General features: G+C 34.7%; 1 protein-coding gene across 1 annotated transcript in view; it reads right to left on the reverse strand.

Annotated features, from left to right (window-relative positions):
* Positions 1 to 22467, reverse strand: part of NUDCD1 (NudC domain containing 1) — a 79288-nt gene that overhangs the window by 48720 nt on the left and 8101 nt on the right. The window contains exons 2-5 of the mRNA XM_059392944.1: positions 16351 to 16505; positions 7056 to 7241; positions 3648 to 3828; positions 40 to 222 (exon numbers count right to left, since the gene is read on the reverse strand). Of these exons, the coding sequence (XP_059248927.1) occupies positions 40 to 222; positions 3648 to 3828; positions 7056 to 7241; positions 16351 to 16505 (705 nt within the window). The remainder of the gene's footprint in view (positions 1 to 39; positions 223 to 3647; positions 3829 to 7055; positions 7242 to 16350; positions 16506 to 22467) is intronic.

Consider the following 22467-nt stretch of genomic DNA (forward strand, 5'->3'; position numbering starts at 1 on the left):
AACACATACAAGCTCTATGAAGGGAAAGAGTAAAATTACCTTTGATTTTCTCTGACATGGTCTCATTCTTATTTTCTTCAAGATCTTGACCAGTATGAACAAATGTGAAGGACTTGTAGGAGACAATCATCAGACCCTTCCCATCGGGCTCAATAGCCGCATAATGTGGCACTGACTTTCCACGGAGAGTATCATGCTTAATAATTTCATATTTGTTAGTATCTGTAAGAAAACAAAGTAGTTTAGAATAAAAAAATTACAAATAAAACACTATATTATAGAGGTATTTGTATATTAGTTTTAATTAAGTATTTTAAGTGTACTATTAAAAGGCATGCCACTAAGAGTTTTTTCAAAGGGATAAAAAGATTTAGAACCTAATTTTCTGCAAATACACACCTACTTTAAAATACTAGGTCTGATGAAATCTGCTCTAGATTGTGCTTTCCAATGTGAAAAGTAGCATACTACTGGCCGTAGTGGCTATTTAATAAAAATTAAGTGAAATTTAAAATTCAGTTCTTCAGGCACACTAGTCACATTTCATTCAAACGCTCAACAGCCACACATATGTCTAGCTGCTATTGTATTAAATGGCACATATGTAAAATATGTCCACTTGGCAGACATTTTCACTGGACAACAGTGCTCTAGACTTTGAAAGTAACTAACTTACCCGAAATACCAGCTTCGGATGGATCTACCTTTTCCTTTACTATGGCCTGTCTACTTTCCCAGCAGGTACATAATAGGCATCTTCTAAAAAGAGCCACACTAAGGATAAAGGAAAGGTATGGTGTGGATTATTTTTCTGCCTATTCTAGCTATTGATAAATGGGTTTCCCTAAAATGAAATGTTTATGGTAGAAATGATTTTTATACACACAGACAGATCTACATGCCAACTGTAATCAAGCATAATGATACTTAATTTTAAGACAGAAAATTTAAGATACAAAATATAAAAGAAGAAAATTAACTGTATCATGAAAACCTCTTGTAAAATAACTGAATTTATTCTCGAGGATAGGTGGGATTTTTTACAGTACTCAAACATTTCAGTTGAGTCCACATCTTTACTTATACTGTTACTCTCTTAAAGTGGGTTGTACTTGTTAACAAGTAAGCTTCACAATGAGTACTCAAAAATCACAACTCAATGTCACATGTTCTAAATGATGATACAATCTGTTCTAAAGTATCTGTCATTTTCCCCTCTAAATCTTCACCTATATTCACTTCATACATATTTAGGAACAGACCTATAAATTTATGAATGAGCTAACATACTTCCTACACAGTAGATGCAAGGCAAAGAAAGATACTACATAGTTTACAGGGTGGCTTTTCCTAATATATGTGCAAGAGAAAATAACAGGTGAATTTCAGTGAACTCCATGATTAAATAAGTTGGGAAATGCCTGATTAAAATTACATTCTCCTTTACTCAAAATTTCTAAATCCTCTAACACGTTTAATGTATAATAGGGATATTATACACCCACATTTTCAAATTTATTTGACCACAAAACATAATTTATCAGATGTTCCATCAACACAGCTTACAAAAGTACTGCTATGTTCATTAAAAAGAAAAAAGGAAAAGAATAACTATTATATTAATAATACTTGGGGGAGGGTAAAAGGAATGAAACATTAAGAAGAGTAATGAGAGAAAAATTAAGCCATGGGGAGATTCATACTCCTATAATTACAACCTTGGGAGATAAAAAGAAAAGTGAGTCTAATTATATCTGTCCAGTAGAGACAAGGACATAAAGCGAAGGAAATGCAGGTGGTGAAGCTTGAGCAGAGTGTCACTATACTCAGGTAAGTTACCGTGAACTGAGATACAGCTGCCACAGAACCAGAGAACAAGAGGAAAAGTATGCATCATGATTTCTCTGTAAGTTGTCGAGTTATATCCCTTAATAAAAAAATTAAAGTTTCTCTTATCTAAAGTAGAGATTGGCAAAGTATGGCCAGTGGAGAAAAAGCTTAGTTTATGCATATTTTTATATGGTCTGTGGGCTAACAATGAATTTTATACTTCTCTAAATGACTAAAAGTAATCAAAATAATACTATTTAAATACATGTTAAAGCTATATAAAATTCAAATGTCCATAAATAAAGTATTATTGGAATACAGCTTTTCTCATTTATTTATATCTTATCTGCAGCTACTTTTAGACTCCAGTGGCATAACTGAGTTGTTGTGATATAAACTGTATGGTTACCATCTAGACCTGTACAGAAAGTTTTCCAATACCTAAAGTTTTAAGTTACTATGTTCCTCCAGAAATTAAACTACAACACTGAGAAAAACCAAAAATTATATTAAACGGTTCACAGAAAAAAAAATCTAGGAAGTTTACTCAATTTACTTATAAACTATTCTGTTACACATATATGTATATACACACACAATATGCACACATGTACATGTACAGGTATGTACATATACACAAGTTCATTTTAAAATAAAAAGTCCTCTTAGAAAACAGACACTAATAGCCTTTATTGGATTATAATTCACAGTTAACTGTTGAACAATATAAAGGTTAGGGACAACAGTCTTCTGTGTAGTCAAAAATCTGTGTATAACTTTTGACTTCCCCCCCAAATTTAACTACTGTTGATTGGAAGCTTTACTGATAACCAAAACAGTCGATTAACATGTATTTTATATAAGTATTACACACTACATTCTTATAATAAAATAAGTTAAAGAAAGTGTTATTCAGGAAATCATGAATAAATTTGCAGTGCTGTCCTTTGTTTATAAAAAAATAACCACATATACATGGACCTGCACAGCTCAAACCTCTGTTGTTCAAGGATCAGCTACAATTTAAGATTCATAAGTTAAATTAGTAAATTAATAAAAACTAAGAAAAACAGCAGACAGTCATCATGGAAACATGCTCCCTCAGTTCTCAACTACAAAAAAAAAAAAAATCCACTTAGTTTTCAAGTAAGAACTAATAAGCAAGGTGAAAAGCAAGGATACACCATTAAATGAATAATAATTGATAAAGGAAAAAAATAACTTCTAATGTCCAAGTTAGAAGCCTGGCACACAGATTCAAATAGACCAAGGGTTTTTTTTTAAAGATGGAAGCATTCTAAGTGAGAAAAACCAGCAGTTTTCCTGAAGGTAGAAACAAACAGCAAAGTTCAATTAGATCTGAAAAAAATCAGTTAAGATTTAAGGAAATAAAGGTATTTGTTTCCATCTAGGTATTTATATTTATTTGATATTTCGATGACATTGTAATTTATAATTTACATTCAACAATATATATAAATCCTTGTTTATGTAATATACACACACAGAAGAATATACTTATGTAGTCTTGTATATATTGAAAATACACACTTAAAATTCTTCTAAGATTATGTAAGAATGTCTTTTATATAAAAAGGCATAATTGGAAGCCTTTATTTCCATAAGTGGAAGCACATTATTATTTTTTCTATAATCCATACCCGAAGAGAAACTATTCATTCCACTAGGTGTCAGGTATTAGAATCACAGCAACGCTACCTAAGAAAAGTCAACAGCATTTACAGGAACAGCTCTGCATTTCACAATCTACTAAATGGTGCCAACCACTATTCATTCACAATGTCGTTATATTTTACCTTTATTTTTTTTACTGATAGTGACCCATTCCAAAGAAACATAGAACCCACTTCCTTTCATATCCAATTCTTCTTTCTCTATTCGAAGAAGTAAGGTAGTTACTGAATGTTCTTCAGCATTCATCAGTGAGATACTGTGAATTATGATAAAAGGATTCCCAAGCTCTTCATTAAACATAATCTGCAAAAAAAAAAGGTTACACATACAAAAATGTACATATACACAAATGCAGGCGGCACAGAAGGAATGCACAGAATTCTGACAAGAAAACAAGTAATTTGTAAATAAAAAAATGAAAAAAGCCTTTAAATAAAGGTTGCAAGTTCAAATAACATTCTTTGAAGAAAGAACGTTTTTTAAAAAATGCCTATTTGCTTAATAGAGAAAAGTGATCAGTACTCTTGGCTTAAAAACAAGGAAAATGACAGGGTGTCCAAGTAGCATAAAAAGAAGAAAGAGAACTAGAAGCAGGCTCCTAGAAAAGAATTCTACAAAAGAGGCCATGAGCTGGTCAATACTGATTCCTTTATCTCTTCTATTTGTGTATGATTTATTTCTGCTTTGTTCCTCTAGTTTCTGAATATTGTTCATGTTTATGAACATGTGTGCACACATGTGTATGTATGGTTTTTCTTATTGTTTTTGTTTAGTTCTTCCATTTGTTTCTTAAGAGTCTGCAAAGGTCAGAGTCAAAGGAATTGGAGACACCACTCAAACTTTATTTCTCAAAAATAAAAGAGCCCCTTTACATTTAAAAGTTGCAATTCAACAAACTACTTAAATATAATACTGAAGTGTGTCTTTTTAAAAAGCAAATCTAAGCACTATACAGAGACACAAAATCTTAACAAATTCTTTTTTCCATCATCAACACAATCTAAAGGGCTCATACTTATTTAAGAGTAAATGAAAAAGAAGAGATATTTTAAGATTGTTCAATAAGCAAGATCTTTGAATAAATTAAAAAAAAATGGTTGAAGAAAATATCCAAAATGACAAAAGCTATCTTTAAAAAAAATAATAATAACAAAAAAACCCTTTATCTGGAATCCTATCAGCTCCTGCTTCAAAGCCTTGTAAAGAAAAGTGTGTTTTAATGTCAATTTCCCTAAGTGTTTAGCACCTCTGCCCAAAGTAGTCAAATAGGAGACCTTTGGAATCCATTCTGTGGTCTTCCACAAACAGAAAATAGCAAGAACAGCAAAGAATATCTCGAATACTCAAAACTGAGATGATAGATAAGTTTTAGTTGTTCGGGTTTCACTTTTCTTTGGGGGACAACAGGAAACCAAAGGGAGGAAAAAAAAAGTAAATTTTGTCAGGTACACGTAGCTAGTTTATTGTTGTCTCCTCTTTTTTCTCTCCCATGTGAATGAAAGGGACTGGAATGAGATCAGGGAGTAGATGTCTAAACTTTTATAAATTGTTAGGCTGAAGTTTCCCTTCTCCTGAACAAGCCTAGCAACTCGTGTGTGCTAGTGCTGCCAACAGCACCCTCATCAGACTAGAGGCAACACACTGGCAAAGCAGGCAGTCTTCCTGTCTCCCTTTATTTCTCTTTCAACACTGCAGTTATCACCACTCTTACTTGGCCCCTTTATACCCCACTGTACCCCCCAACCATTCTTACCTTTAGCTTCCTCTCTTTGCCACCAATTTCCCCAAAGTCCTAACGCTCTCCTAAGTTTTTTTCTTAAAGTAATCAATATTCCACAGTATCCCTCCCACCTCAGTTAATGCCCAAGTCCATTCCTGTCCCACTCCTCTCCCCAACCAAAACTATTATTAACTGCAAACATCTCAGAAGGTGCTTATAGCACCTTTCATTATAGCAGTGTATACTGAAGAGGGCATGAAGTAAATTTAGAGTTTAAAAAAATTTAAATGACTTAAAAAATATCATTAAAGGCCTAAAATATGCACCAAGGGGAAACATAGAACATAAACCAAATGATTTATAAATCAGAATGAATTTCCTTCCGGCAGAGTATGTGGTTTTATTTTTAAGCTGAAGGTGACCTGCGTCAGTGCGTCTCTTCCTGCTCAAACCAACAGAATCCACAGCTTGATAATTCATAAATTTTCATTCTTCTGCCCCTCACTCTCCAAACTCCTTCCAAATGTTTCAACAGCTATGCTATCTACATATCACACTGCCTCCATAAGAAAAAGAAAAAAGAAAAAGAAATTATTACTAGAGGCCAAGCAGAAAAATGTCACAATGTCCAATGAATATTTAAATCTGTGACTATAAAGACCTGCAAAGGCCCCCTACAAACAGACTACCGTTGTTCTGGTTATTTATGTTTTTTGTTTAGTTTTTTGAGTTATTGCAATTTGGTAGTATTCCATTTAATATAACTTAGTAAGAAAGGCAAGCCATTTGGTTCTACAACCTTCTTGGTTTTTCTCAAATAATAAAAACCTGATCTTTGTAGGCATTTGTTGGTCTGATAAAAATATTTCATAAGATATAAATATATTAAGTTCATATTTCTTTACGCAGAACTAAAAAACCACTCGCTGAGATTCAGACAAGAGCAGTATCACAATACACTTATAACTCCGGGTCATTCTTTCCCACCTTCAAAAACTGTGGCTCTAAAGAAATTAATTCCTTACTTACTATTATTAAAATTCTAGTCTGCCCCTCAGTTTTAAAAATGTTACCCTGTTTTAAGAAAACTGAAAGGGGCAGCCTGGGTGGCTCAGTCATTAAGTGTCTGCCTGTCTGCCTTCGGCTCAGGTCACTGGGATTGAGCCCAGCATTGGGTTCTTTGCTCTGCCAGAAGTCTGCTTCTCCCTCTCCCACTACTCCTGCTTGTGTTCTTTCTCTTGCTGTGTCTCTCTCTGTCAAATAAATAAAAATCCTAAGAAAAAGCTGAAATAAAAATAGCATCTTAGAGATTGGCACATTACTATATTTTATAGTATATTCTTCTAAGCAGGGGACACTCTGGTAAACTAGTATTTGACCAAAGGCAACTTACCAGATAGCTAGCATTGTGGTGCCTCAGAAGTATGCTGGGCCCATAAAGATACCAGCAAATGTAACATGAGTAGAGGAGAAAAGATATTCCAGCGTAATTCCTGGCGAACTCTTCATCAAGCAGGAGGCAATGCCAATACTTTATTGTACCGCTTTACACATATATAAAGCACTCAGTGGACATTTGCTGAACAAATGAATGCAGTTCTTGACAACTGCAATGACCCCAAATCAAACCAGTTTTGTAAAAGGTATCCATTTATAATTGAATTAAGAAAATCCAAAGCATTTTATTATAATGATGAAGAAGCCACATGGAAACCACTCCCAGAAAGAGTAATTTCAAAATCACTAAGGTCTAATTTATACATATTTTCAAGACTTTGCTTAAGTCTAAAAAACAAAAACAAAACCGCACCTCCCATTTTTCAGAAGCACTATTTCCACGTTCACCTGTACCAATGAGATATAATCGTCCAGTTCCATCTGACAAGGTAACCCACGTAGAAGATGTGAAATGGACAGATGCACAAAGACGATTGTCACATGCTGTCAGATCTGTGGGAAGTCGAAACACTTCTCGTGGTTTTCCTAAAGCAGTGTCCTAAAAAGAAATGAAACATTATAAGTGAATCCTTCCTTCTCCTTGATCAATATGCACACAGAGTAAGTATCAGTGTAGTGGTTACTCTCTTATTTAAGAAAAGATGCCTAACTCCCCTTCCTTTGAGTATGAGCTTCTAACTAATAAAATATGGCAGGAGTGAGTTTGTGACTTCTCAAACTTGGTCATAGATAATTCTGTTACATCTTCTATCTTGCTCTCCCTTCTACTGTATTGTGGTACTGTACGTGGTAGACCCAGGTGGGGAGGACATAAGGGTTCCTGACAATACCCAGCACCCGGTGAGCTAACTATCTGAAGGCCCTCCTTGACCCTTCAGATCACTGCTCTCTGGGCTAACATCTTGGCTACAACCTCATAAGAAACACTGACACAGAAACCACCTTGTTAAGCCACTCTGACTTCCAACCCACAAAAACTATGAGATGACGAGTATTTATTGTTTCAAAGCACTAAGTGTTGAAGTAAGATATTACACAGCAAGAAATAACTAATACACTGTAGTAACTTGGTCTTAAGTTTAGACTAAATGATTAGTATTTTTAATGAACTGGAAACACTACATCATGTTCTAAATGCCTCCAAAGACATCCACCTGTGGTATGAAAACAGTACACTTACAGACTATTAACAGCTTAGGTTACTGTTAGCACATTTTTATTGTATCTGTATCCTTAAAATTTGAAATTATAAGATGGACTGCATCATTAAAATGTCTTATAAGAAAATATATAAAAAGGTCTACATTTCAGGAAATTAACATCTTATATATCAGATATACTCAATTCAATAATTTATTATTGTTGCTAAAGTTTTTGTTTTCAATTAACAGAGTTTCCTACAAGCCAAAAGTAATTCTTCACTCATGTATTTCATTCTCTGTTCCTAGAATTACTTAGATAAATGCATATATTAACAAAATTTAAGTAAACAAAATGTCCTTGCCAGCCACAAGTTTTTTAGTGACCCATGTCTCTTTCCAAAGCATCTAGTTTAGTTTTCTTTGAAATGGCACCCTTCCTTCTTTTTGTATTCAGATTGTACTGATTAACATAATACTGATTAAATAATAAAAATATAATGACAAGCACAGCTGGCATAAAGTTTTTAGAATGACTACATCTGAGTATTAGTGATGTAAAACTCAACTAGCAGAAATAGCACTGTTATCAGCATAGTACTGAGTAGCCTACTAGCAGTAAACTATGAAGCTTACTGTGGTCTCCAGTCAGTATATTATATGAAGGGAAGAAAGAATATCAGTTACTCCAGTCACTCAATTAAATGGAGGTCAATTAAGAGATATTTTATTGTAGGCTGATGTCTATGTAGGTGTTCAGAACATGATGTATTTCCAATTAGTGAGAAATAAATGGGAGTGGTCAACAAATGCTATTGGGATACTAGAGATGGGGGAAAAATTGTTCTTTCCCTCACAGCACACATAAAACTTCCACATTCCAGATAGATTAATAATCTAAATGTTTTAAAGAAAAAGTAAGATAATTTGGTTAGAAGATTAATCACATTTTAATTTCAGGGTGGAGAAAGTCTTCCTGTGAAAAATAAAAGACATGTATAAGACAGGGAGAAAAATATTTGCCACAAAAATAACATAGGACCACTATCTATAGCATATAAAGAACCTTAGCAACTCAACAAGAAATATATGACTATCCAAAAAAATGTTCAAATGGGTAAAGACATATATAGGAAAACTATGGTTAAAAAAAATTAACCAGAAAAAATAAAATCACCTAACACAAGCCCAATCCTATAATAAATCCTTTCTAACATCCTCTTACTAAACACTTGGTTCCCCATGGTGTAGACTCTCCTCTATTGTAAAATTAATAAATCCAACTTGTTCAACTATACATGGGTACCCAGCATCTTTGTCTGGAGAGCAATGAAGAAGGATGATTAATTGTTAAATATCCATCCTTTGGAATACCAAATAACTGTTAAATATATGGAAGTGGATTTATAATACTGACATAAGAAGATCTTCAAAATAATAACTGAAAAAAAAGATCCAAAATACGTACAGTATGAATCCATATATACTGAAACAACAAACTGTTGTGATATGACAGCAGAGTAAGGTATACACAGACACATGCTGGTATGTTAACAGTGTTGACCACCAGAATGAGAAAAAGATAGCAGTGTAAATGGCAGTAGGGAAGACTGAAAGCAAGGGGAAGCTTTCCATTTTTGCTTCAAATATATTGCTTCTTTTTCTTTACACTGAGCAATTTATGTGTAATATAAATAGTTTAAAAGATATTAATGGGATAAAATAAATGGGACTTCTTCCTCAAAACAGTTGTTCCAAAAAGTTTCCCAGTGGTCTCCCCCACTACATGCCCTTCATTGATTCTAATCTAGTGAACCACTTGTTACAACAAATGCAGGGCTTAATAAACTTGTTAAATCACTATGGTTCATTTCAATTACAATTATGAATGTGTTTTTAAGCTACTTTATTTTAAATACAAGGTCAGTTTAATTATTAGATAAATGATTTTGATATCCAATAAAATGATTAAGATACTCAAGTATATACATGTAAAACTAAAAATTAAATTAAAATACAAAAGAAAACAGTGTCTCTCTTATTTAAGTTAAATGATAGTTTAAGCGAAAGTGACCTGAATGTTCCTAATTTTTGAAATCTAATTCTCAAAGGGTACATTTAATTTTAAATGGACCGTATGCAATAATACTTTCTTCTGTATATCTTAGAATATTAAATTATTTCTGAATAACCTCTACTGACAGTTTTACAAAGTGTCCTCATAATAATGCTTTATGATTTTGGCATCTATGTCTTTGTCCCACCCAATCATTTTCTTCTTCCAGACAAAATAAGAGGTTAATGTAACTGTTCAAAGCGCTGAAAATAGTTCTGCAGTAACATTTCACAGCTGAATTGCAAAAGAAAACTGCAGTGATGAATGGAACATTTACTGAATAACTACAATGTACAAGCACCGTATAAATAAGTGCTTTGATTTTTTACCATCTCATTTAACAATTACAAAATCCTATGAAGTTGAAATCATTATGCACACTTTGAGAGATAAAGAGCTCTGTTCAAAAAACTTAAATCATTTGTCTAGAACTCCATTGTTAAGAAAATGGCAGGGCTAAGATTCAAATCCTAACTGACCCCACTCCAGAAGCTGATGGTCTCTTCTGTATTTTGAAAGAAAAGAAAACTACCTTTTTCCTTTCTCTTTTTTTGCTAAAGCTTTAAGAAATGATGTTTTATTAAGTGGAATTTGAGTAATGTGTCTATATAAAATAAAACTTTTAATAATTCATTAAATACATAACAGTTCAAATAACTTACTCCTCCTTTCTTTTTTTCTTTAACCAGGTAAATAACTGGCTCCATATTAATAAATGCAACTATAGAAAATAAGGTCAGATTCAGGTCTAGAGATGCTAGTTTGGAGATACTGGCATGCAACTCAGCTAGACTAACAAGCAGTTGCCGTGTGTTACTCAAACTTGGCCTCACAAATGTGGACTTCACACAGAATCCAGTAACTCTCCTCTCATTTTTAAGTGTAACTTGAGGCACCATGAGATGACACACTTCTTTAAGAGAAACAAACTAGTTTTTCAGATAAATGGGAAAATGTTATAACAGAATTCCTTAAATATTAAGAAACAAAACATATTATTTTAAAAGAAGCCCTAATACCCTAATAAAATGACAAATAAGAATTAAATTTTAAAATATTTTTTTTGCTTTCCTAAGGCATTTTCTGCTTCCTAAAAAGCACTTACTCTCCACTGACATTTCTTTAAGAATTATAAACTGACAAAATAAACTGACTTCATAGAATGCCTCTACAAACCTGTGTGTGGAACTGCTGCCATCTGCTGGCTCCTGACAGAAATCTCAAGGTCTGACAATGTGTGGATTTCCTTTCTTGGCCCTACTGCCTTCTCTTTGCCCACAATAGTATTTAATATGCTTTTAACAGGGTGGGAGTATTTGTAAATGAGCCACAGCAAAAGAACCTCTCTGAGATATGTACATGTGTGCCTTTGACTCAGGGGGAAAAATCAGACAATAAAATGGCAATATTAGAACAACTTTTCTGCTTTAAAACAAAAGCCAATGTGTAACCAGTGGCCAACAATCTCTACCTGCCCTCAACACAGAAGTTCAAACAACAGGTCAGTTTCCTATGTTGCTTATCAGAAAAACAGAAATAAGTATGATATTCTTCTGCACTGCAGGGGCAGAGTTTCTCAAAACTTGGTCACTGGACCAGGAGCAAAATCATATGCAATCCTTGATAAAATACAGATTCCCAGACCATGACCAACCCTGACATACTGAATCCAAATCTTTAAAAACCATTATCTGAAATTAGTTTTTATCAATTACTCCAAGTGATTCTAATGTGCAATACAGTTTGAAAACCAAAGGCGAAAACTGAACTAAGCAAAACAAATTAAATAAATAAATAAATAAATAAATAAATGAAATAGGGGTGCCTGGGTGGGTGGCTCAGTGGGTTAAAGCCTCTGCCTTCAGCTCAGGTCATCATCCCAGGGTCCTAGGATTGAGCCCCGCATCAGGCTCTTGCTCGGCAGTGAGCCTGCTTCCTCCTCTTTCCCTCTCTGCCTGCCTCTCTGCCTACTTGTGTTCTCTGTCAAATAAATAAATAAAATCTTTCTAAATAAATAAATAATAAAATAACATAACCCCAGACATGGTTCTTTATAAACAAAATAATAATGAAAATACCCTTCTAAAGTTTGATTAAGGAAAAGGAGAAAATATAGAGAAAGGAAAAAGAGAGAGGAGATAATCTTGAGAGCATAAAACGTGCAAATTACAGGAACAAATTTGAAAAGAATAAGAAGAAATGAATAATTTTCCCTAGCAAAAAAGTATATTATAAAATGACCAAAGAAACTGTTTAACTAAACCAATTACCAAAGAATCAGCTGGATAAGTAATTAGAAGACTTATCACTGAAAACAACAAAAGAATATATAATAAAATGGGTTCAAACAGGATCTTTATTTAACATATAAGGAAAGGGTTATTCTAGTCCTAAACTGTTCCAATTCCAGAAAGTTCTCCAATTCCTTTAAGGAAGTAAGTAAAACATTAATGAAAATCTGACATATCACCACAAACAAAATGAACAGTATTAATTATAAAAAATAAATATAAATATATTATGCATATATAAAATATATGTTAATTAACTTCATGTTATCAGTAAGCTATTCTGGTCAACAGTAAGCTATTAAGTCTTGGGAATTAAAAGTTGTACTTTTCTACTGCAAATTTTTGATTGTGCAATGAGGGAGGAGGGGTTTAGTGCTCAGATTCCCAGTATTGTTCAAGAGTCAACTGTCATTCATATTCTGCGTGAATTAATAAATTAGAAGAAACTTTATTTTGTATGCTGTAGCATTCCCAGTGCCTATGACAATGTGTAACATATAGTAAATATTCACTAAATATTTTGAAGGTCAAGTGAATAGTATAAATTAGACTATGACTTTGGCTCTATAACTCAGTATTAGAGAATTTCCAGATTTTAGATTTGTCTTCCCAAACAAAATATAACAGAATCTAAAAAATGGACATGTATAGTCATATAAAGATAATATACTGCACATGTATGCATATAGGGCATTTAGCTTCTATGTACACACTATCCAAACAGGCAGTGCATATAGAGTGTACGTGTCTATTATGTCTTTAATGAGCCCATAGGTAAATAGACTAAACTAAATAAGAAACTATAACTCGTTATTCTAAGATGTCCCTAGAAGTCAGAGAATAGGTCAGAAATAGGGATCAAAAACACTAGTCTCTGCCTTTATTCCATGTCAAATAAGTTATCTTGATAAAATTATATTGTATTTCCTATGAAAACTTTCCAATAGAAAACTGTGTTGACCAGTTCACAATGCTTATAGTATTTCAAATGTTGTCATTAAACTTTCCTTCCACTTTTCCAATCAATCTTGTGATTTAAATTGGTTATAGTATTCCAAATCATGATTACTAACGAGTGAACTGATAAAACCAAGCTGCTGGCCCAAAACCATGACCCTACCCACACCCGTCTCCCAGCCAAGCACAGTTAGTACTAAAATGAATCAAAGAATCCATCTTTCTTTTTAACATTTCTCTTCGCCTAGCACAGAATACCATGACTGCTCCTCCCTCCCTTGAAGACCTGGCCTATACCCACCTTGCAGTCCTCCTCTCCGACCACAGCCTGCGTACTGTTTTGGTCCTTCCATGCACACTCCGTGTTTTAGCAAATCAAGCTAGAGTACCTGTAGTGCACACACATGCCTGGGGAAGTTTGCTGAATGTGCCTCTCAAATCCAGTGCAGACATAGCTGCCTCAATCTGCACAGCAAACTAACTGATCTTTCAAAATTCTGTTAAAGTGACATCTCTTCTGAAACTTCTCTGAACACTTCATCTTTCAACATTTATCATTTCTTTCTCCATACTATGTTTATATCTTATCCCTCCTTCCAATGTTACATGTTATCAATTTATTTGTCTATGTGGCCACAAAGCACATAAAGCACATAACAGCATTTAATAAACATCTGAAGAAAAGTAAATATTTATTCAGTAAAATTATCTCACCAAACCAAAGACTCACATCTGAGCCTGAAGATGAAATAATAAGAGAAAAATCCTATCAAGAAAAGCCTGGCTAGCTCAATTGGTTACGCGACCGGCTCTTGATTTCTGCTGAGGTCATGATCTCAGGGTCCTGGGATCAGGCCCCATTTACGGCTCTCTGCTCAGCAGGAGTCTGCTTGAGGAGTGTCTCTCTCCCTCTGACCCTCATCATACACACATGCTTGCTATCAAATAAATTAAAAAATCTAAAAAAAAGAGAGAGAATGCGAAAAAGAATGCAAAGCCAACTCCAAAGGATAAGAACATGCTTTAAACAGCTGTTATTATTTCAATAAACATACTGACCACGCCTTCTGTGGGATGGCAGGATTATAGAAATGTAAAAAAAACCCAGGGCCTAGCCCAAGGGTTGGCAAACTACACTCAATGACCTAAATCTGGACAATGTCATTTTTAAAAATGAAGTTTTATTGGAATGCAGTCACACTCATTGATTTACATAGTGTCTAATGCTGTTTTCTTTTTTTTTTGAAGATTTTATTTATTTATAGGAGAGAGAGAGGGAGAGAGAGCATGAGAGGGGAGAAGGTCAGAGGGAGAAGCAGACCCCTATGGAGCCGGGAGCCCGATATGGGACTTGATCCTGCGACTCCGGGATCATGACCTGACTTGAAGGCAGTCACTTAACCAACTGAGCCACCCAGATGCCCTCTAATGCTGTTTTCATACCACAACAGCAAAACCGACCAGTCATGACATAAGACTGTCTAGACTACAAACCCTAAAATATTAATAATCTGGCCCTGTGCAGGAAAGGTCTGCCAACCCTTGGCCTAGAAGGAATTCAAAGTACACACAAATGTGAGGCCAATGGTTTGGATATTCCTGGAGGCACTGAGGGAGGATGTCAGGGAAAGCTTACTAGATGCGACGGGGCTTAAGTCTAACTGCCATATGACTCGGTCATTCCTCTTTCCTGTATTTATCCAAAGAAAATAAAAACACTAACTTGAAAAGATTTATGTACCCCTATGTTCACTGAATTATTATTTACAATAGCCAAAATATTAAAACAAACAAAAAACACCTATGTCCATCAATATATGAATGGATAAAGAAAATGCATTTTATAAAATTTTCTAAAATTTTATTTAGCCATAAAAAGGAATGAAATCCTGCAACTAAAACAACATGGATGCACCCTGAGGGCTTCAGGCCAAGTGAAATAAGTCAGAGAAAGACAAATACCATATGATCTCATTTATATGTAGAATCTTAAATAAAAATCAGACTGATACTTCTGAAGAGGCAATGTAGAACTGTGCTAGAAGGAGCCGGGAATACTCAGGAAGCTATTATTATTCTGACCGTTTAAAGCAAATACACTAACAATCTATTGTGGAATTTACAACAAGAAGTAAAGTACAGGACAAAAATAGCCTGAAGGGTATAAGAGAAATAAAAGGAAATATATTATTGTTACATTTTTATAGTAAAATATTAATTAGAGGAAGACTATAAGTTAAGGATGAATACTATAAAATCTATATTATCCATTAAAATAATAATACAGAAGGGTTTAGATAAAAGCCAAGAGAAAATTAAATGGAATTTTAAGAAAATTTGCTTAATCCAAAAACAAGAAGGAACAGAGATAAAGAAAAAAAGAACAGATGGGACAAGCTGAAAAGACAGCAAAATGGTAACATAAACCCAATGATATTAGTAATTACATTAAATATAAATGTGCCAAGCCCTTCAATTAAAGGACAGATTGTCATGCTAGATACAAAACAAGACCCAACTACATGCTCTTTACAAGAGATGTACTTTAATAATAACAACACTGTCATGTCAGGATGGCTGAGAGGTCTAAGGCATCAGGCTCAAAACAACAATACTGATAAACTGAAAGAAAAAGGGTAGAAAAAGATATATATTACTAACAAACAAAAAAGCCAGCACGACTGCATTAATACCAGGAGATTTCAAGACAAAAATCATTACCAGAGTCTAGAGATGGAGGGGCATTTCATAATGCTAAAAGGATAAATCCATAGCAGAAAAAATGTCCGTACCCTAATTAACACAATTAAAAATACAAAAAGCAAGAACTAAAGGAAAAATAGACAAATCCATTGTCATAGTCAGGACTAACACTTCATCTTAGAAAAAACAGACATGAACAGTTATACCAATATTGATCTATAAAACCCATCAGAGTAGTTGCTCATTGGTGGGAGTGAAGTGGACTACTTAAGTATAACAGGAATAAAGGCAACAATTAAAACTGAATTAAACAGAATAGAGTTTTATATAGATTAATGATAGGAATGATTCTATATATAAAAAATGTGTATACCTCAATTCTCTCAATGAAAATTAAGAATCAGATTTACTGGAAAATCCCATTATAGATATTTTTCTTACCAGCATTACTGTTAAATTCATAACTCTTCCAAGGTTATCAATGTAGTAGACGCTGTCCTGATACCATGAATCACTGTGTAGGTAATTATACATTCCAAAAGCATGCATGTGTTCCAGTGTATATTGATCATTTCGAAGTTTTACTTCTGCCACAGCTGAAATATAAGAAAAATAAACATCACAAATTTTGTCTCAAGATTATTTCTTTCTGCAGGATGCTTACAAGGTGAGGAAATCACAGAATGCTAATCACAAAGGCCTTTGGGACAAATTCACTATATTATTCATTCTAAAACAATTTCTAGGCACTGTGCATAGAGGATAAACAGTAAACAAAACTGAACCATCCCTGACAGTAGCTATAAGAGAGACAGGGCTTTTCATGCCATTACCTTTTCTTTTAGGCACCTCTTCCTTGCAATTATGAATTAAAAAGCAGAGAATTCTAAAATTTAAGATCTTCTGTCTTTTGGGCAAATATTACATCTATTTTAGAGAGAATTTTTACAGTTTTTAAAATGCTTTTACCTCAAAACAACATGGGACCAGGGAAAGATACAAACCATAAGAGACTCTTAATCTCAGGAAGCAAACTGAGGGTTGCTGGAGGGTGGGATAGGGATAGGGTGGTTGGGCTATGGATACTGGGAAGGGTATGTGCTATGGTGAGTGCTGTGAATTGTGTAAGACTGATGAGTCACAGACCTGTACCCCTGAGGCAAATAATATTATGGGTTAATTTTAAAAAGTGCTTTTACCTTTATTATATCTCTTTCCTTTCTTAACACACATTAAGAAATAATGAGAATTTTTTATTATTTCATTATACAATTATGGAAACAAAGGTAAGCACAAATGGTGATTTCTCCAATGTTTTCTCACATCTCTCCTAAGGGTACAGAACAAAATAGTCTACCTGGAATAGAAACAAGGTTTCCTAGTTAAAGAACACGGTTTCCCACTAGGGCATGAGTGAGTTCCATAATTTTATTTTTACTTTTTTCCACTTATATTGTGATGTAGCTAGCATATACCATTGTATAAGTTTAAGGTTGTAGAACATAATGACTTGATGTACGAACATATTGTGAAATGATTACCGCAGTAAATTACTGAACACATCCATCACCTCACATATTTTTTTGTGATGAGAACTTTTAAGATCTACTTTCTTAGCTACTTCCATAATTATTTTTAAAGTATTTATTTATTTGGCAGAGAGAGAGCAAGAGAACCCCTGAGTGCACACAGAAGTAGAGAGAACAGCAGGCAGAGCGAGAAGCTGGCTCCCTGCTGAGCAGAGAGCACAACTAGGGCTTGATCCCAAGACCCTGGGATCATGACCTGAGCCAAAGGCAGACACTTAACTGATTGAGACACTCAGGCACACCTACTTACTTAATTTTAATCTATAAAATGTGATCTCTGCTTCCTCTCTTTCTTCCCTCATCCGCAGAAAGGAACCCTTATAGCTCAGGCTGCCCATGATTTAGAATTAATTTCTGCTGACGGGAAATAATTAAGGAAACTATGCTGGGCCAATACCTTACCTTAATACAAAACTCAACTTACTGTAAATAAAAAATTTAAAAATAAAAACAACAGAAAATTCAAACTTACTGTATTCCAATTTTTTTCCATACTGTTTATTGGTTCCTACTTCTATACCTGCCTTCAGCCCTGGCTGACTTACATTCATTCACTGATTTATTCGGCAATATTTTAATAGACACCATTGATACAATGATGAGCAAAAAGCACAGAATCTATCTTCTTACCACTTATGATTCAGTGAGAAAATGAGCATTAGTTAAATAATCACAAAAGTAAATATATAATGAAACTGTAATATGGTGAGAAGAAAAATTACCAGGTACCATGAGAATAAATAACACTGGGCATTGGTCTGTGGAGTAGGGGAACTGATGAAAGATTTCAGAAATTTAAGCCAAGCTAGTAAGGATAAAGTTAGCTCATGAAGGAATATATCTACACACACACACACACACACACACACACACTCACACACACAGAGACAGAAGGAAAAGCAGGCAAAGTAGGAGCAAAAACATGTGTTCAAAGAACCAAAAGAAGGCCAAACTGGCCGAAATACATAGCACCATGGAGATCTGTATAAGAAAAGGCTTCAGACAACAAAGCTAGAGAACTGGGCAGGAGCTGGATCATGAAAGGCCCTGTCTTCAACAATAAGTTAATGTAATGGATTTAAGTTTCTAAGCAGGAGAGTAAAGTTCAGATTTGAATTTATAAAAGATTACTTACAACTATAGTATGTAAAGCAGACTGAAGCAAAGCAAGGTAAAATCCAGTGTAAATATTAATAAAAGGAAAGCTCACTAAAAATACAGTGGAGAGGCTAGCGGGGGGAACCCTACTATCCAACATCATTTATAGGAAGTACTGTTAATTACCGACCCCAACAGAAGAATATCCAATAGGAGAGAATCACCAATTACAGACTCTAACAGGGAGAAGATGTACACTAAATGCATCTCCTACAAGAAATGGCACTATTCCTGCAAGTCATTTAATGAGAAATCAACATTCCCTGTACTCCTGCTCTTCAGTTGACTTTCATTCCAAACAACCCTTCCCAACTTCCTCATTCTTCTCCATAAAATAACATTCCTCTCTTTTGTTTGCTGGGCTTGCCTAAGGTTTTCCTATGGCTTGTATGTCCCGAATTACAATTCTCTGATATCCCCAAGTAACTCCACTGTTGATAAAATAACTTGGCTGTTTTATTTTTATGGTTAACACATTAGAAAGTTATTGCAGTCATCTTGGTAAAGGATGACTCACTGAAGTTTGGAGGCATCTCAGAGGTAAAATCATAACTTTATCATGGATCTGATGAAAGTTGAGGTAGCTGCTATTTATAATTTAAGAAAATATTTATTTTATAAGGAACACTTAGAAATACATATCCACTGATTAGGAGGGAAACAATCAATTCTTGTTTTTCTAGCACCACAGTGTGGATGAAACTTAATACTGCAAGACATATGCATGGTAACATAATGACCCAAAGTAATAATATTAGAGGAAGATATGACAAATACATTTTCTTCATATTTGTGCCAAAGACCCGGAGCAATCCCAAACAAGCCAGAGACTTCTTAGCCCTAGGCCTTATTACAATATCTCATCTGTGAACATAAGGTTCTAGAAAATCATTATTAGGTGACCATAATACAGTCTGTATTCTGTTGTTGCATTTGGACAAGATAATTTACTAAGTTATTAGGACACAGAAATGAGCAAAGGGTATATTACATACTTAATAATTTATAAAAGTTTGTTAGTGTATAGAAAAAGCTGTACCTTTGGCCTCAAATAAAAAAGTAAAAACTATCATTGCATTTTTCATGTTAACCATCTAGAGTTTATAAAAGGAGAGGCAGAACAACTGAAAGGAAAAAGCAGTGTTCACAAAGTAATAAACTTGAGGGGCGCCTGGGTGGCTCAATGGGTTAAAAGCCTCTGCCTTCGGCTCGGGTCATGGTCCCAGGGTCCTGGGATCGAGCCCTACGTTGGGCTCTCTGCTCAGTGGGAGCCTGCTTCTTCCTCTCTCTCTCTGCCTGCCTCTCTGCCTACTTGTGATCTCTGTCAAATAAATAAATAAAATCTTAAAAAAAAAAAAAAACAAAGTAATAAACTTAATCACTAGCAGAGCTGCTCTTCAATAGAGTGTCCTAAGAAAGAAGACAGAGAAAAAGGAGTCTCGAATTTCCGCTGGAATCTTGGAAAAGGTGGAAGAAGGGGAACCTCTTTAACAGAGGGCTAAGAAGCCAGAGTAGTAAATATTTTATTATTTAATATTATCTTGCATTGGAAATAAAAGAGCTTTGCTAAACAAAAACCTTTCTTGGGGCACCTGGATGGCTCAGTCGTTAAGCATCTGCCTTCTGCTGGGGTCATGATCCCAGTTCCTGGGATCAAGTCCCACATCAGGGCCCCTTCTCAGCGGGAAGCCTGCTTCTCCCTCTCCCACTCCCCCTGCTTGTATTCCTTCTCTTGCTGTCCCTCTATCAATAAATAAAATCTTAAAAAACAAACAAACAAACAAACAAACAAAAAAAAACCTTTCTCTACTAGTCTTTTTAAAAGAACTTAGGACCCAACAATAAGAAAATCTCCCTTAATCTTCACCTAGATTTCTCATAAAACATGTATGTAACTTGAAAAACCTATAGCTTCTCATTCACAATTTATTTACTGAATGTCTATTACATGTACTGTGCTTGGGAATGGGCATACACTGGTTAATATAAAACAGACATGATCCTTATAATGGTGTTAATAATGGTTACAATTACTGCTTCTTGTCCTTTCAAAATATACTGTTACGTTGAGCCACGTGAAACTGCCAATATTCAACTCTTTCAACACTGATTAAATATGATTTGTTCTAATACCTATATAAGTAGAGCTCGTAGTTTTAAAAAAGCAGGGATAGAAACAAAGAACATTAAGAAATTAACTTGTATTACAAAGGCCACTTCTTAGACAATTTATCTTCTAATAATAAGTCTTTTCACTTAGTTACTGAGTTCTCTATTTGTGTAAAAAGATGTAAAAAAAAGAGTACAGCCCCATCTCCCTTATCTGCAAGGGATATGTCCTAAGATCCCCAGAGAATGCCTGAAACCACAGATAGTGCTAGCCCTATATATACTTTTTTCTTATACATACATACTTATCAATAATAAAGTTTAATTTAGAAATTAGGCCTAATAAGAAATTAACAGTAACTAATAATAAAATAGAACAATTACAGTAAAACCCTGTCATAAAAGTTACACGAATGTGGCCTCTCTCTCTCAAATACTGTACTCACCCTTCTTCCAGTGATAATGTGAGAGAATGAAATGCCTATGTGATGAGATGAAGTGAGGGGAATGACGTGCTAGACTACTACCAATCTTCTGACAATACGCCAGAAGGAGGATCACCTGCTTCTACATGGCAGCTGACATGGGTAACTGAAACTGCAGACAGTGAAACTGAAACTGGATAAGGTGAAACTACTGCACAAGTCCACGCTAAGAGCTCTGAAGTAAGATTTACGGAACATAACAGAACTAGAATTCAGAGCATTGCTCCCACTAACCTATTTTATACAATGCTTCTGCACAAATTAACATAGTCATCTACCTCTCTTCCTCATATTTTCTTTTTTTTTTTAAAGATTTTATTTATTTATTTGACACAGAGAGAGCACAAGTAGGCAGAGAGAGAGAGAGAGAGAGGAGGAAGCAGAAAGCAGGCTCCCCGCTGAGCAGAGAGCCCGACGCGGGACTCGATCCCAGGACCCTGAGATCATGACCCGAGCCGAAGGCAGAGGCTCAACCCACTGAGCCACCCAGGCGCCCCCTCATATTTTCTACCCTAAGAGCAGATATGAATTTTAGAGTAAACACTACATAAATCTAATGGTTACATAGCTCTTCTTCCCTTTACTCTGACTACAGGCTAAACCTTCACCAGCTTTTACTCTCCCTCCCCTGAAGTAAAGAGTCCAGAGACCACATAGATCAGAAAAAGCATGAGCTTTGGAGTCAGCTTTGCCACTGTCAAGTAGTTTTATTGTAACTAGCCTTTCTACCCTATCTCCACATCTGTAATGAAAATTAATAATACTTGTCCTATAAAATTATTGATAAGCTTAACCTTAAACCATGTAAAATATTTGCTGTATTACACATAAGAAGAAAAAGTTTTGATTTCTCTGTTTCTCTTCTCCTGTCCAAGGTTAATTCTCACATATTCCATTCTCTCCTACTTCTTCTAGATTAAGAGGGAAGTTTGGCACTCACACAAGGCTGGGAACTATGACTGTTCCCAATAGTGAGAATGGAGAAAACACCTAATTCATGGGATAATGGGTAAAGTACACAGAAAACTTTTGTATCAGTAGTGAGACAAACTGAACACTGCTCCAGACCAGCCTAACATATCATAAAACACTAAATGAACTTAATCTGTTTCCAGTAACTCAACTGCATCCCAGAATAAAGCGGATGAAGCTTGTAAGAATTCAAATCTGTCCTATGGCCAAAACCATAAAGTTCACAATTTCTAGCATCAATCAAA

The sequence above is a fragment of the Mustela nigripes genome, chromosome 3 (genome assembly GCF_022355385.1).
Source record: "Mustela nigripes isolate SB6536 chromosome 3, MUSNIG.SB6536, whole genome shotgun sequence".
NCBI lineage: Eukaryota > Metazoa > Chordata > Mammalia > Carnivora > Mustelidae > Mustela > Mustela nigripes.